This window comes from Pteronotus mesoamericanus, unplaced genomic scaffold (assembly GCF_021234165.1).
Source record: "Pteronotus mesoamericanus isolate MK-2021 breed Mesoamerican mustached bat unplaced genomic scaffold, CSHL_Meso_final contig_20, whole genome shotgun sequence".
Taxonomy (NCBI): domain Eukaryota; kingdom Metazoa; phylum Chordata; class Mammalia; order Chiroptera; family Mormoopidae; genus Pteronotus; species Pteronotus mesoamericanus.
In genome coordinates, this window is record NW_026555085.1 from 86,121,391 (window position 1) to 86,138,908 (window position 17,518).

The 17,518-nt window shown below is 34.9% G+C and overlaps 1 protein-coding gene across 6 annotated transcripts in view; it reads right to left on the reverse strand.

Moving 5' to 3' along the window:
- Nucleotides 1-17,518, reverse strand: part of REPS1 (RALBP1 associated Eps domain containing 1) — a 71,439-nt gene that overhangs the window by 3,340 nt on the left and 50,581 nt on the right. For 3 of the 6 annotated variants that reach the window (XM_054570035.1, XM_054570033.1, XM_054570038.1), the window contains 9 exons: nucleotides 15,680-15,760; nucleotides 10,087-10,174; nucleotides 9,178-9,279; nucleotides 8,334-8,406; nucleotides 6,864-6,982; nucleotides 5,949-6,013; nucleotides 3,991-4,176; nucleotides 2,788-2,883; nucleotides 1,016-1,164 (listed from right to left, as the gene is read on the reverse strand). In XM_054570035.1, the coding sequence (XP_054426010.1) occupies nucleotides 1,016-1,164; nucleotides 2,788-2,883; nucleotides 3,991-4,176; nucleotides 5,949-6,013; nucleotides 6,864-6,982; nucleotides 8,334-8,406; nucleotides 9,178-9,279; nucleotides 10,087-10,174; nucleotides 15,680-15,760 (959 nt within the window). The remainder of the gene's footprint in view (nucleotides 1-1,015; nucleotides 1,165-2,787; nucleotides 2,884-3,990; nucleotides 4,177-5,948; nucleotides 6,014-6,863; nucleotides 6,983-8,333; nucleotides 8,407-9,177; nucleotides 9,280-10,086; nucleotides 10,175-15,679; nucleotides 15,761-17,518) is intronic. The other 3 variants (XM_054570034.1, XM_054570037.1, XM_054570036.1) reach the window with 3 other exon arrangements.

Below are 17,518 nucleotides of genomic sequence, written 5' to 3' on the forward strand. Positions count from 1 at the left end.
GGCGTGTGCCCTGACTGGTAATCAAACTGGCAACCTGTCGCGTTGCAGGACAACGCCCAGCCAACTGAGCCACACTGGTCAGGGGTCTGACGTATCTCTAAACTAGAAACCCAAGGGAGCATCTTTGGACTTATTAGTATAGCTTAACCTTATTTACTCAGTTTCAATGGTCAATCAAAGGTATCTAAGCTTCAGAAGCTTAACTATCATTGTTACTGTTTTAATTATTCCACTTCTGTAGAATCACCTGGCTTTATGTTAGTCTAGAGCAGGCATTGGCAAACTTTTTCTGTAAATGGCCAGCCAGTAAATATTTTAGGCTTTGAAGGCCATATGGTTTCTGCTGCATATTCTTGTTTTTTGTTTCTTTTCTCTTTTTTTCCTCTCCTTTTTTACAAAAATGTAAAAGTCATAGCTCATGGGACTTACAAAAACAGGCCATGGACCGAATTTGGCCCATGGGACCTAGCCTGCCAATTCCTGGTTTAGAATATAGAATAACTATAGTTAAAGTAGCAGTGTTACTCTATACTATTAATTTTTAAAAAGTCTTCTTCAGGGTTTGCAATAGGGCACTAAAATGGAATTAAAATTAAATTTAATAAAAGGGAAAAGTGGAAAGATTATTCTACCTATTCATAAATGAGAAAACTCGCTAAGAGCAAAAATTAAGAACCTCTTTTCAACTAAGGAACTAATCTGACATAATTTCTTTCCAGTTGATATTTTTAATTTTTTGCTGTGTTTTTTAAAAAAATATATATTTAAGGTTTATTTATTTTTAGAGAGAGGGGAATGGAGGGAGAAAGAGAGGGAGAGAAATATCGATCAGTTGTCATGCACGCCCCAACCAGGGACCTGGCCGGAAACCCAGGCTTGTGTCCTGACCTTGAATCAAACTGGTGACCTTATGGTATGGGACGACCCCCAACCCACTGAACCACACAAGTCAGGGATTAATCGCTGTGCTTTTTGTTCCCACTAATTAAATGTGTTTAGGAATAGCTTTGATTACCTAGGAATTGAAGGCTGTGATGCAAGAACACCAGCCAAGACACCTGTCTTTTGTGTATGTTCATCAGCTTCTGGCCTTAACTCATCTTCTGATTTTAATCTTCTTCGAACAGGTTTGGGTGGTGGAGCAAGAGGTGTTGTGCCTTTGCTCTAAAAGAGAAGAATTACATTAATAACGAGCATTTCCTGAAGACATTCATGGTTAATCAGAACTTTGCCAAGATCATTTGCTTTTCTTAAATTGCTTATTCTCCAAAAATTAAGTCTCTTTTCCTACTTTAAAACAATCTACAACTTGTAGCAACACAACAAAAAAGGATATTCCTACTTGACATCACAATTGTGAATGTACTCACTAGACAATTTTTAAAGGGTAATATCAGCTCCTTGTGACCTGAATCTGACTCAAACCTGTAATATTCACAGATTTAACATAATGATAACACATGCTCAATATATACCTGTTCAATAAATATAAAAGGGACTCTCCAGAAATGTGCACCCACCATCACCACAGAACTTCCTACCCAAAAATACTAAAATATATCACCTTAATGAATAAAGCAATTTATTAAGAGGTGAAAAGGTAGGCATTGCTAAAACAAACAAACAAACAAACAAAACCCTTCACTAAGGCTCTCAGTAATTGTAACTCATGAAAATGAGTGAACATTTTGTGGAAACTGTGAATCTTCCTTTAATGGAATAAAATATAGTATTTATCATAACCCAATTTGACCTGCTAATAAATGAAAAGACTCAACGGCCATCTCTTACCACATCTATTTTTAATTTGTTGCTGTGAGCTGACAAAAATTAACTATTAAAAAAGCAAAGAACTACTAATGTAGTAAACATTAAAGTGTCAAGGAAGTAGAATTTAAGCACTTTCAGAAACAAATGCTATTTTAATACCTATTAGGAATGGATGAAAATAGAAAAAAATTAGTAAAATTTGGGTAGTATACTGATATCTGTAATTTACTTGGAAATGCAAACAACAGATAAGAAGGATTGCTATAAATCAGCAATTTTCAACCAGTGTGCTGAAAGAATTGTTAAAACATGCAATACCTGACTATTTAGTCAGGAGTACTGACCTCTTTTCCCTCAGATCATCAAATAAAAAAAAGTGACAGCCAACATGACAATAGCCATCTGGTGTGAATAAATCAAAATCACACCTATTTTTTTTTTTTTTTGTCGGACTGGCAAAATATGTATTTTTTGGTGTGCCACAGAATCGGAGTGTTTTAGCTTATGTTGTGCCATGAGATGAAAAAGGTTGAAAATCGTTGACATAAATAGATGTAAGAATAGAGAAATATGTGTTAAAGCCAGTATGGTAAAATATTAATGTTACAATAAGGTGTAAGTCTATTGATATACAATGTAAAATTCTTTCAACTTTTCCGTATGTTTAAAAATTTTCATAAAATGTGAGAGAAAAAATTATCTCTGTAACAGTTAAAAAAAAAAAAAAGCACAGAACATTAACCTTAGAGGGTTGATAATTTTACCCTATTATATAAATTTTGATAACGTGTAGCACGCACTAATATAGATGACAGCCTACTATCTAGAATTTTTAATAAGCAGGTCATAGTCTGAGACTAAATATACTACTATTAAAGGCAGTGGAATGGGTTAGATATCTCTAACTTTATTTCTAAGATTTCCATCATCTTTAAAATCTTAAAAAAATATAAATGATCTCCTACAACATTTTGTATGTACAAAATGGTCAATATTCTAAAAAGCCTTTTTGCATACCACATTGGCAGGAGCACTAGCAGCTGTCTTTTCTTCAATTTTACTATCTGTTTTGGCAACTCGAAGAGAACTTGCAGGATCAGAAGCTTTTTCAACCTAGAGATGAATATACAATATTGTTACTAATTATATATAAGTAATATATAATTATGCATAAATATATGTCACACATCAGAGTAAAATGCTAAGAAACCATTCACCGTGACAATAAGGAATCTGAGATGACGAAGTGAAGGCATTTGAGAAAATCCTGTGCAATGGCCACGCTCTATGGCGGCAGGGCAGGGGAGGGAAGGTCACAGATCTGAGAGCGTGGGGGAGGGCTGAGGATGCAGCCACAGTCTTGTTTCAGGAGTTCTTGTGGTTGGGGGAGGGGATGCATCCACCCCAGGGGTGTGAGTACCAGTGCCCTGTGCACATCCCTACTTCCCCTCATGTTCTCCCCGCCTTCCTGGAGGTGCGGTCCACCCCGAGTGGCTTCATTATAAGAGAGAAGGTGACTGGTTTGAAGAAGCGGTTAGGGGAAAATTTTCCGTGGATGAGATCTGTAAGAAACCTTTAGCTACATTACGTCAGTCTAATAAACATGGATTTTGGGATCTGTTGGAAGATTCAATGAGTTGAGACAATCAGAACCAAGGTTTTAGAATTCCTCTGGTCTCTCCAATTCCATATTTATATTTAGTGAGGTCAGGAACCCCTAGAGAAGTTTCTGCCACCAGAACTGAACAGAATCTCCTGGAACACTGTCTTCAAAGATGTAGTCTGTAAGTCTGTCTAACTAAAGGGATTTACTCTCATATTATACAAACTGAGTGTAGTACAGCAACCAGAGCCTGTTGCTACTTGGAAATCTTCACCAAATCCCACAATCAGAAGCTCCGGGCATTAGGACGCAACCCAGAGCACTGCTTTAGCCAGGCCCAGGTGGTTTTGTCTTTTCACACAACAGCTACTCCCACCCAGACTCTGATTCCTACTAAGCATTATACTGCAACTAACAGATGTGTAAGGCCAATGAGGAAACTGAGAAGCAATGACCTGGGGGATACACATCCTCTCAAATAAGCAGCAGCAGATATTTTGCTCACTGATGTTCATCCTAGTATCTGCTCTTTTAGAGGTTCCTGTTTGCAGACAGGCTATGAATATGATATGGAGGAAATTCCCTGTAGAAAATTAGATAAACTCTTAAAAACTAACCGGCAAGACTTCCGAATGTTTCTCAGTTTCATCTTCTTGTTCTTCATTTACATTTGATGCAGCAAATACTTCAAATTGGCTGAAATCTGCAAAATTTGGTTGTTCTGGTATCTGCTGAGGTGAGGTACTAGTGTGAGTTATTAGGCCATCAGCATCCACTGGGCGATGCACTACGGGACCAGGAGCCTACACGATGGTTTAGAACAGAGGAGCAAACATTTTACTGGTGTATCAGTCACAAAGTGGCCTCTTTCTCTTTGAAAACATTATGATAAAGATGCTCTGTTTTATTATCTGTAAATTCAGCAAGGTGAGCTACAGTGACATTTAGCTCTAAAAAGCCAGAAGTGAAATGCTAAGACACTTAAAAAAAAAAGATACTAAAACCCCAATAAAAGATACTTTTACAAACCTATTATTGCAAAGAAAGTGCATAAGGAAAGGGGAGGGTCTGGCCCTACTCTCTGAATCTCTATTTTTTTCTTAATTGGGTTACTGCTTAATAGAGCACTCTTTAAACAAGTTATTTTTTTAAATGTTTGTTTCTAAAAAGGTTATTTTTAAAGTGTGAAAACCAGTACACTAACTATTCCTCCAACTCTTCACGTAATTCACTTCAATTTGTCCTCCACGCCTTCACCAGACCAATCCTTTTACAATCTTCAATCAAAAAATTTGTTGAGTATCTTCTTTTGGCCTTGCACTACGGCTGTTAACACTGAACAAAACAAGTAAGGTCCATGCCCTAATAAAGCTGACCGTCTACTCCAGGATGAGGCATAGGTTAACAAGGAATTAAAATAGAGTGCGAGAAATTTTATGACAAAGGAAGTACAGGATGCTATAGGAATAGCATCAGAATTCAGAAATCAGAATTCTCTTCCTTGCTTACCCTTTAAAAAATTTCCATCTCTTCAAGAAAAATTCTATCCTTATAATGATATAAAGGAGATGCACTGCCCTTCCCGACCTCTTCAGTTCCCTCTCCCATCACTCCAGTTGTACCGAACTAAGTCGTTTTTCCCCTGAAGAACATGCCAGACTTACCTCACACCTCTGTGGCTTTGTGGATGCCATTCTGTCTGGTTGGAATTCCCTCTCCAAAAGACTGTATTTCAAGTCTCTGCTTAAGTCTTACTTTCTTTACTTACACCTTTTCAATGTGATCCCTAACTTTACTAACTAGTAAAGGTGTAGCAAAGCATTTCATAAGTACATCTACTGTTGCACTTATAATTGTTGTTTATAGTCCTGTCTTCCCCACTAGACCGGTTCTTGCGTTGAGAGACAAACTCATATGGTTTTATAGCTTAACTCTAGTAAGAATACATTTGCTGGCACTTTAGATGAAATAAATACTGGAATATTCAAGTTTCAGTATCTTTTATGATTATGAAACCATTTTTTTAACTGCAAATACCCAGCTTGATTTCTCAAAAAAAACCCCAAAAACCAACCAAATCATTTATATAAAGGTAGTCAGTAAGTCACAAAAAACTAACAGCTATAATCCAGAATTTGTCCTGGCACATAACAGCTTCGTTCAGATCAAAACAATTTTAACCTGGCGGGTATGCAGAGGCCACCTACCACTTCTTTACTGATACAGCAACACATCCAGACAGATGCAGTGAGGTCACTGTGAGTCGCTGCTGGACCAGCAGAGATGGACGCCTCGTATCTCCCAATCCACTGTTCTTTCCACTAAACCCCTCCTTTGTTAAGACACTATCATTTGGTTCACTATGAAGCTTCTTTCAAAAAAAATAACTCAAATCCTTACTGGCATTACTTTTCAAAATAAGACTTTTCTTCTCTGAACTGCTCAGTAAGAATGACAATTAGGCAATTTCAGATCTTTAAAATAATTCTAGAATAGAATCAAATACCTAACAGACAAATTGACCACGAGTGTAATAACTGATGTTTAGAAATGAATATGCTGGAGAACAGAATACCTGTGAGGGCTGTGGTCTTGGAGGCACTGCAGGAGGATGGGCAACAACTCCAGCCTGTTGTTGTCCTGCATGAACATACAAGTCTTCATTTTAGTAAACGTTTAATTACTTTGCTAGTAGGGCAGGTTGAATGACTATAATCAAAAGATAAAGATTTCTAAGACTGTTTGATAAGTATTGGAAAGCATGTATTAACTTACATAACTGTCTAGATGTGACCAAATGGCCAAATCTCCTGGCTTTTTTCTTAGACCACATTTCTCTTGTTCATGTGCACACAGGGCACTCTTGACATGCCCTGCCTTATTCCCATAATACTATGCAGCCTTGTTTTTCTCTCCATATTCTGACTGACCTTTAGCCATCAAATAGGAGGACTTCCAATTTTCTCTTTTAATTCATACTTCACTCTATAGTTTCTGTGTAAATGATTCTCAAACAATACATCGCTCTCTCCTTGCCCACAAAGCCAGTGGCCTGTTGATCAGTTCTCCTTTTCCTCATCTCTCCAAACTCATCATGTCCAAGCAGGACATACTCACCCAGTGTCCCAACTTTTCTATTTTAATCAGCATAATAACAACCAGTTATATAAAAATTAAAACCTCAGAATAAGTTATACTCCCTTCTCTCCTTTATCAGCTAACTCAAGACCTATTAGCTTTCCCTCCTTGATATCACCACATCGGTCTTTTAAAATCTCCTGTGGCATCTCTCAGGTTCCCATCTTTACCATTTGAATTCAAATACATTTTAGACAATTACTAAGAAAAAAATTCCTTCTCATCTGATACTTTTTAAATTTGAATTTTTCCTTCAGATAAATATTTAAAAAGACATACTGAGACAATAAAATATGTCCTTAAATGACTTTAAAATCAAACATAACATATATTATGGTTCTCTAACCCCTACCTGTGGTGACTGCAAAGGTCCGATTCATGTCTAAAGAGGATGATCTAGAATGAGAAGGCTGCGGCCTTGGAGGGGGAGGTGGCGGTGCAGGGTTATCAGGTGACGTTCCTGAATGAGACCTGCGAAGTCCACCACATTATAGTTGGTCATGCTATTGATATTGAAGCTTCTCTCTTTTTAAGCATTCAACGTGTCTAAGCAGCAAAGGATATTTTCTCACGTAGGTATACAAGTATTATAATGAATAAAGACAGTACTATTTATGATGTGCATTAAACAAGTGGTTATTTAACTTGGCAAATAATCTTTTTATAAAGTTTTAAGTTTACATTATAAAGTATAAATGTAAAGTAAAATTTTACATTTAACAAAATTTCCAAAAATTTGAACAGAAGATTAACTATTAACAAGACTTCAAGGTAGACTGCAAAACTAGTATGATGTTTTCCCATTCAATTAAAGGTACTATGTATTAGTCTAAAATATTTACTTTTAAATATCAGAAGTTCTACTTTCAGCTATGGATAGTTTTCAACTGATTTAAAGTTTGGAGTTTGGTAAGTTGAGGTAGAATCTGGCCCAACTACCTGTGGGTTCCTGTCCTTGTGTTACCACACACTATACTATTTTAGAGGTGACTATATTTATACTCAACTCGCCCTAGAGATGCACTTATTTGCCACCAAAATTTTCTATACTCTGAAAAGAGTCTCATGGACTCTGGGAATCTGATCCTCATTTATAAGGATAAAAAGCAGAATAAAATCCAAGATGACTGAGAATTTTAAGAAACACAGGAAAAACTATATGAAGAAGCAGTCTTTTGACTTTAAGCTCCTTGGCGATTCTGTGTTACTAGCCTCTATCTATATCCTCCAGGTGTGTGGCAAAAGGATACTCCCCACATAGAAGAAACAAGAGGCAAAAGATGCTTTTGTCCTGAAGCTTTTTGTGGATGGTAGAGCCCCTGCGGACAAAGCCTTGCCACCCCTCACCCAATCCCACATCCCTTTTTTATGTGCCTGAAAAGTTACACATAGCAGATCTTCAGGGTTGGTAGGTAGCCCAACATGGGGCTGGGGTTCTGGATAGCATTTTAAAATACAGAAGTCTTTTGGTACTTGCCCTAAGGCTATGAAAGGAAATCTGCAATTTTTTACTTAAACAGACTCTCATGTTTATCTAAAAAAGGACTGTATTAAATTTCTACTGCCAAGAAGTTATCAGCCCTTCTTAAACTTTCCACAGAATGCTATGAGACAATAACGGTTCCATTTGTTTTCTGCTTGAGTTGGAAAGAATCAAAATTATTTCCCTTTTCATAAATCAATAGGTAATCTAACAGCCTTCAGAGAAGTGAAGAACTAAAGAACAGAGAAAAATATGTAATTTATACTTGGTCCTAATCATTTTAAATATTAAAATGTAACAAGATATTTTAATATACTTTTTATTGACAGAAATACTGACCTTTGACGAGTTACATTGTTCCCGATCTGTTCTGGGTCTGAAGTAAAAGAGTCTGAGCTACTGTAACCATCTGCTGATAAATGGAATATATCCTACTTAATAATAATCATTTCTTCACCTTCACTCTCTGTGTACCAAACAAATATAACTGAATTGTTTCAAATCAGATATTCAAAGACTGGCTAACAGGTTAAAAGTTCATCCCAGTATTATAAAAAATTAGATATAAATCAAATAAATAATGGCCTACTTATACAATAAAATATTATACATCTAGAGTAAGTTACAATCCAGAAAAGTTAACACTTAATAACAGAAATATTCAAAATATGTCACTTGAAAGGGGGTCACAAAAATGTACATACATTACAATTTTTATCCAGGGTGCTATCACCTGCTGGGATAGGAATTACTCCCCACACCCCCTCCTTTTCTCTTATCTCCCCTACAAAATGTAAGCTCCACAAAGGCAAGGACTTGTTTATCTTACAGTTGAAGCCCTAGTGTCTAGGACAGAGTCTGGCACATAGTATTTGATTCACATTGGCTGAATAACTAAATACTGATACACACAATTTTTTGTGAGAGAGAAGGAAAGGAACTAGTGGGAAAGAGCCAAGGGACTAAATCTGGCTGTTTGACAGGAACAGCAAACAAGAGGCCCACCCTGAAGCCACAACGGGGAACCACCTAACTGATGTAACAGGTGGGGTGTTTAAAAGGGTTGACTATTCTCTACTTTATTCGATGAAGATGATATTAAATTGCTATACATTTGCATTATTCAGGCTCTAAATCCAGACTTAATAAACTAATAGAAGATGTAATGCTATCTTTCACTTACCTACAGTATTTCCAGAAGCAAATTTCACTGATGAATTTATCTTATTTTCTTCTGATAGGTCAGATGGTTTCACAAGTAATGGGCTAGTGGGATTAGTATGATCTAGCAGAGAATTAACAGGTAAAAATATAAGATAATAGGTATCTGAATTAATAAATTCATAAATCTCAGAGCACATGGTAAGATTTCATTTAGATATTACAAAGAAGTAGCAGATAAATCCATGGATGTAAGACAAAATAATACTTTCAATACAAATATAAATCTATTTATGTAGAATTATGTTTTCTGTCAAAATAGAAGATATTTTATAATAGAAAAGTCAATTTGTGTGTTCATACTTTAATTGTATCCCTTTAGGGTAATTACATAAGCAAAAATACTTATTATTTCATGGTATCAGTTTCGCATTTTTAATATAAATTCTGTAACAGAAATGGCTGTAAGTAATCTATTATGCTGTCTTATACAGAAAATGTATTTATCTTTGAGAAACCCTAACTATAAAACATTTAATCTAAAAATGAAGAGAAAATTCAAGAGTTTAAGCAAAAGAATTTCAAAGCCAAAATTTAACATATGCCTCTTCAGTTACAATTTTAATATGCTTTAAATGTAAATTCACAAAAGTGATCATAAAAACACATAGTCAGAAAAGGCACATTTTCCAAACGCCCTTATTTAAAAGTTTTATAATTTAAGCTAAAAAGTTTCCTTTTAAAAACTATAACATAACTTAAAAAATATAAACACACATATATATATATAATTGTAGAAAGTACTATGTTAAAAAAATAAGCATTTGTGAAAAATCTGAACCCCAACAGAATAATTACTTATGTATGTTAGTTGATGATAACTTAAACCACCACCCACGAACCTAAAGTACAGTCCAGCTAGCTTCCTTACCATTGCCAGTTCGTTTAAGTTCCATTTCCTGCATGTGGATTTTGCTTGGAGTCATACGAATGGGAACTGGATGAACAATAGCAGTATCCTAGAGACAAGTGAGAGGGAATACAGAATTTGTATTAAAAATGCCAAGCTGATATCATGAAATAATCAAAATTAACAACCCTTTAAAAGCTGGTGGATAGACTCATTCACACTAAGATGAGCATGAAAATTAATTTTTAAATTAAAAGTTATAGAGTTATATGTAAAAAATCAAATTCACTATATATGCCTAAAAATCTGATTTCTTTGATAAAAAATATTTTAACTTTTGAGTGATAAATGATTTGAATGAAAAAAAATGACCTTATTAAAATAGTTTAAGACAGTATTCAAAAGCAAAATGTGAAATGATCTGATGAAATCAGAAATCTGAACCCCGTAGGTTAAAGTGAACCGAACTATTTCATGAGAATACAAAATCAAGTAACAGACTAAACTAAACTCATTTTCAGAACACTGATCAAGAAATTTGACACTTCTTTTTTTCATATATAAAATGAAGTTAATGAGATGCCTGCTACATTGTAACAGTAGGCACAATACATACTTCCATAGATTAATTCTATATAACTTAAAAATGTTGCATACAATTTATACCCAAAAATCCATTTTTTAAGAGAGAGATAAGTAAGTCTCCTACTCAAAGATTCTAATACTTTTCTTAAACCTTTTCAAGACTATAAGACATCTGATATTCCTAAACTTCATGAGTGGCAAGTCTAGTTAGTAAAGAAATTGGTAGAAGAGACTTGTGCAAAGAATGAAAGAGAAAGGCAAAGAAGAGTGGATGAGGTCAAATGGTAGCCTCTCAGAAAGGAAAGGAAAAGAGAAAGGTACACGTGGGTACACGGGTAAGCCTGAACCTGGGAGCCGAGACCCCCAGCGGAGGAACCAGAATAGGGCCATGCATCTGGCTTACAAGCAATGTGCCAGTGGAAAACACTGCTAAGGGGACACAGAGCTTTCTATGAGAAGTCAGTTTGTATTTCGTGTGTGCTGCTGCTGCTAAAGCCTGAACATGAGAGCCCTAAATTTCAAATATCTAGTAATGAGTTAAGCTTATAATTTAGTATAAAGAATAATACCTTTTCAGTTTCAGCTGAACATTGTTTTGATGACAGTACTGAGTAACACTAAGCCTCTGCTACAGAAAGTTAAGTTCCAGCATACCATTTCTTGTTTAACAGCTCTCCTTGGCTTAGTCTCATAGTCTCGAAATTCAAACAGTTTATAATGAGTGAATTTTTTATTGCAATTATACTGGTAAGTCCATTCATAGTAATTTCCTGTCCTTATACTATTGAGATTCTGGACAGGGTCCACATAATAATCCAATCAACATGAACTCTAAAATTATAGTTATCAAGATGAATGTTACAGATGGATAAAAGTTTATATTTCTCACATAACAGTGAGTCATTCACAGGAAAATATTTGTAACAATACACTTAAGACATTGTTATGGTTATAAAAACATGGCTTTAGAAATAATTTCTAGTTTCTTATAATTTTAATAGCAGAAACTATGAAAATCAGAATTTAATATTATAATGCAAGATTGAAAGAGAAAGTAATGACAGTTTGTGACACAGTAAGTTCTTATTCCAAGCCCTGCCCCCCAAGACTAGAAAAAAATAAGGAAAATTTATTAGCTGCTTTAACTTGTAGCATTTATTGTGTGTGTGTGTATTCTGTGTGTATTTATAAAATCAAACTTATAAAGCTTGTAACAGTGGGAAATATTAGCCTTTTCATATATTTCCAGGACAATAAATGGAAGTACAATGACTCCAAGAAAAGAAAATCAATCATGAATGTTCTATTCATTCTCCAAATAGTTTGCATAATTTTCTGTACCAGCAAAGAAATTTTGTACTGTATACTTCCCCCATCCATCAACTGGCTGCTATGAGTCTGTAATAGCTTTAGTCCAATGGATCCTGCTACTAGCATTGGAAAAGGTTCCTTGAAGACAGAGACTAGCGTATCAGAAGCTTCATGTGATCTCACAAATGACAGTCACACAGGATAGAGAGCTGACTTTAAGCATTTCAACATCTAAATGAAGAACCACAAATGCTTACAAGCCTGAGTCCTGAGTTACAAGAAACCAAAGTAATACTTTCTCTGCTCCAAACTAGCATCCTCAAATTTAAAAACAGAGAAAAATGTTTAAGACTGACTGGCAAGTTCTCCCCACTTTCTTCTGTCTACTCAAATTAGCCAAAGCCCTTAGAAAACCCATTCCTAATCACTCACGGCACATTTGTATCACCCATTGGGGCACCTGATTTTATACAATTTAGTACTTTATTGAATACTGCTAATGCCCACATACCTGTATTTTACACTTCCTTTGTATCTTATCATCCGGTCCAAATCCAGCCCTGCCTACCTTCTATTCCTTTGTCACTGAATTAGTTCAGGTGCTCACCATCTCTCTGTTGATCCCATCAATCTTTCACACTGTTGCCCGAGGGATCTCCCCAGCTCCCTGTTCCTCACCCCCGTTTTATCATGGTATTTCTTGTTAGCCTACAATGTCTATGAGATTGAACTCAGGTTCTTGGACTAACATATAAAGATCTTCCTAGTTTGGTTCCAACCACATCGTTTAGTCCCTATCATTCCCCCATACACATATCTACCCTACATTTTCACCACACTGAATTAATTCTCCTCCTCCTGATATTCTCTCTGCTTCAAATGCTCTTGTTCACTTCTGGTAATTCTTTAAAAACTCAGCATACAAATATAAACTCTTCTGCAGAAACCTTTTGCACTGAATTCACCCATGGTTCTCTGCCCACAGTTTTGTTCATAGCCATAGATGATAATTGTGACAATCAGCTATATCACATTATATTCATCAATATATTACATTATATTACATTCACCAAGCTTATAATAATTAAACTGTGGTCTACTTAAGACTGGAATTTTGTTTTTGACATCTTTGTATTCCTAGGAAATGTCAGAAGGCACCTAGAAAGGAACTCCACCAGGTGAGTTGGCTGGGCACAATCAGTGATCAAACTCACTTCCTTTTCCTTTTCCTACCCTGAGTTACTCGGAAGTTCTACAGCACTCAAGATCAGGCGTATACTGTGGAGAAGATTAGAGCGTTACACTTCTCATCAGTCTAGAATTCCCTTGCAGAAGCAGATTCTACCAGTGTCAATTAAATGAGAAGCAGTTCAACAAAAGTAATCAAGTTTTTGCAAATGAGACATCAGAAACTCAATTTCATCACAATTCTGGGAGCCTAATGATTAACTAGCTCAATTTGCATGTGAGGTCACTGCACTGCGGGATAGCTGTCTCTAAGTGCTATAGAGCAGTTAGCATTTTAGAGCTTTTCAAAGACTTTCACTTCACTGAGCAAATGGCTATCAAATTTTAACTTCAAAAATATTCCATTAAATATTTCCAACACTGTAATGTATGTCAAATTCACATTAGAGCTATATTCGTTTTCTTTTTTTCTCCTAGGTCATTTCGTTCTAATCTGAACTAACCATACTAATGTACAATCCTTATTTACATCAACCTTGCAAAATATCATTTGGGATTGTAGTTACCGGCTGTGTACGTACAGGCAATATGTCAGGTAGGTATTAAATGAAGGTTAAGAAATTCAGGCTCTCAGTGAGAGCATGACATTCTCCTAATTGAAAGTTTAAAGAGAACATACTAGCTGGGGAACAATGTTTAGATTTAAGTTTGCCACCATAGAAGAAAAAAAGGTGTTTCTGGGTGCCAGACTATAAATATGTAAAACTGTCAACTCTATCAAATTCAGAGGTCTAAATTCAGGTTTAAAATGTCAATTAACCACTTTAAATTCTTCTAGAGCCTTCAGCCACACAAGAGATAACAAAAGAAAGTACTAAGTCATATTACTTTAAACACTAGAGCTGGTATTCATAAATTTGGATATTATTACTAAGAATTTATAAGAACATCACTATTAAGCCAAATTATTTCCCTACATTTCCTGCCAGTCATGAGTGAATTTATTTTTTTCCCTGAATTCCACGTTTTTATATTTAATGTTCTTTCCTGACCTGACAGGAAAAAATCATAATACTGTGAATAATTATTTTACCTATTTAAGGGTTAGAGAATAGAGTTTCTTTATTGCTACAGCAAAACTTTCACAAATAAAGTAATGAAGTATTTTAAATAAAACTAGCTTGACTGTGTAAGTAGGAGATAAGAATAATATGGAGAAATGAAAGAGAGTGCTAGGGTATTGTAAAATTTTCTTTTAGCTTAGAGAACCTGTCATTTCCCAAGAGACCTTAATTGTAGCTGATAATAAGCGGCAAAAATTGTGTTTCCTTTTTATTTGTTTCATTTTTCAGATTCAAATAAAAGATTAATGAATGCCTTCAAAGTAGCAAAAACCAGCAAAAAACAATGATGACCTACATATTGACTCTTAAATTATTAATAAATTATAAAACACACTTAAAAAACTTCCATATTTATGCTTGAATTCAGTTCAACTCCATCCTCTATATTTCAGACATAAAATCTTTAAAATTGTAAAACACACCAAAGATCCGTTAAACTGCCGACATATTACTTTAACTGTCACTTCTCCCAAATCCACATTAAATAACAAGACCATTTTTACACTTAATTAATAAGTGCTGGCTGTCTTTTTGATCAGAAACATCTAAAAAGAATGTCTTGTGTCACTTTCTCCATTATCTTTCAACTGAACTCATATTTAAATCCTTCTTCCTTTCCTACTTGCTCTTTTCTTTCAGAAAAATGCTTATTAGCATGTTCTCTTTAAAAGAAAAAAATAAAACAAAAAGCAGGAGTGAAGAGCGAGAAAAATGATTACTAGCTAAGGTCTTGATGTAGTCAAATAACTTGAGGGACAGGTGGGGCATATATGATATTAAATCTATGGGAATAGAATTTATTTTTGAAATCAGGATGTGAACTTTGTAGCATTTTTCAAAGCAACACAGTGAACCACAGGAAGACAAGACAGGCTCTTTTGCACAATGGGAATCTTTGACTAACAACTCCATTGTTCTGCTGAACTCGATTCTCTTGTAATGGAACTCAACATACTATTTAAGTCAAAGCCGTACCATCTGGACTATAAAAGTTGACATTGTATATTCACATACATAGTACATATTACATGATGTGTAAGCATACACATAAAATAGTATTTACTAAGTGTCACTACATTAAAATAAACAGTATGTTTAATAACACATACACTCAATTAGCAAATGAAAACAAGTCAACTAAGCCAATTGTCACAAAATGTTTCTTTAGACACATGTACTAGATTTTAAAAACATACAGTTTTCTCTCACCAAAATAACTAGAAAATACAAACAACGGTTAAAAAAAAAGGTCCTTTCCATCATTAGGCACACAAATATTGAAAAGCCTGCCACTATTTCCCTCTAAGCACTCCACTGAATCATGCATATCAGCTAAAAACCATAATGAATGGAAATTTGGGTTAATAAAATTAATTTCAAACAAGCAAGCTAAGTGATTGACTTACAGGATCAGCTGGTGCAATGTTAGAATCAAATTGGGTCAGAGTTTGTGAGCTTGAAGAGCGTTCACTAAATGTCTCCCACTGCTGAACAGACAGAGGAGAGACAAGTCAGCATGATGAGAAAGATGGAGTAAAAGGTCACTGGAGAAGATTTAGCAAAGTAATTCAGAGGTTGCACTGCAAGTTGTGTTTCATAGGCCTGACAAAATTCCATAATTTCTATTTTTCCATAAACATTTTATACTCGTCTATGCTGGGTCATCTAGTAATGTGAGGTGAGCAGCTTCACAATCAAAGGTATAGTAACAATTTATTGCAATCTCTATCAAGAGATTCAAAACCTTACAGAACTCAAACTCAAAACACAATATAGGAACCAAGTCTAAGTGGTATAAATAGTAACTGTGAAAATGTAAAGGGGTCTGTGTTGACTAGACTAACTTCAAATCCTCCTTTCAAAATTTAAATGTTAATATACTGATTTGATAATGTTAGAGAATCTTAAATACCAAAGTTTTGGTTAGAACAAAGCAAGTCAGTGTGATTCGTCAGTGTGACTCGCCAGTGCGACCCCTGAAAAGGTGATTCTATTATGTACGTGCACATTATTCTGTACCTATGTATACTTAATAAAATATAATTGAGATAAAATGCAAAGATTTCTGGAATTATAATATATGTTTGAGCTTATGTCAATCTGTAGCAAGTCAGCACCTGCAATCAGCACTAGGAGCAGGACCATGCCAGACCAAAAGACAGAACTGCCAATCAGGCACCGCCCCCCATGCTGGAAAAATCAGAATGCGGCCACAACGAGAGCAAATCAAGCTTCTGGGTATGTGATATATGTAGAAGATGTATTTTGATATGAAATGCTACTGTTCTAAAAGAGGTACACAAATATCATACCTCAAAATAGGTGGTGTGATAAGTCACTATTAATTTTAGTAAATTCCATTTGTCTTAAAGATTTTGGCAATAAAATAGCATTGAATTTTTATATCAGAACTGCATTAAAATTTGATTTTTAAGAATTATCAGATGTACTCTGAAGAGGGAAAAACATCTACACATATACAATATATACAAACGAATGTTACACACAGACACACCTACTCCATTAATCAAAGTCCTTTTTTATAATTCAGTATGGAAAAGTATTCATTTTTATGCTTCAAAGTTCAACTTATTTAAAATAATATTTAATTTGAGATTTATAGAAATTATATATTAGCAAATAAATGCATTCCTAAATTATCTACAAAAATGGCTAATAATATCAGTCAGTAACTTTGCATACATATTAGTTTTAAACTCATAAAAATTAAGATATACTAGGATATACTGATGAATTCAAAGTGTTTCTTGAATAAAGAGAGCTCACAATAATTCACTTTTATCATGAGATATCACTTCAGGGAAGTGATTTACCAATATTTGTTGTTATAGTTTCTTCAATAATTACTGTTGCATATGTATAGAAGGAATTTTTAAAATACTAATGATCTAACTGTGGAGAAATGTTTAGATGTAGATTTTTGCCAGAAGAAGGCATTTATGTATTTATTTGGAAGCATCAAGTTTTACTTGGTTTCACAAGGCTGTATGGAAGTTACCTGGAGAGCAGAAAGACACTTTTATCTTTATAACGTTAGTATAATGGTTACGAGCATAGGCTCTTGAGCCAGACTACTGGACTCCTGGTCTTGTTGTACAACCTTAGGCAAGTTATTTAACCAATCTGCACTTCAGTTTCATCATCTGTAACTTGAGATTAATATTACCTATGTCATAGGATTGTTATGAGGAAGTAGTTCATATATATAAAGATCTTCTGAACAG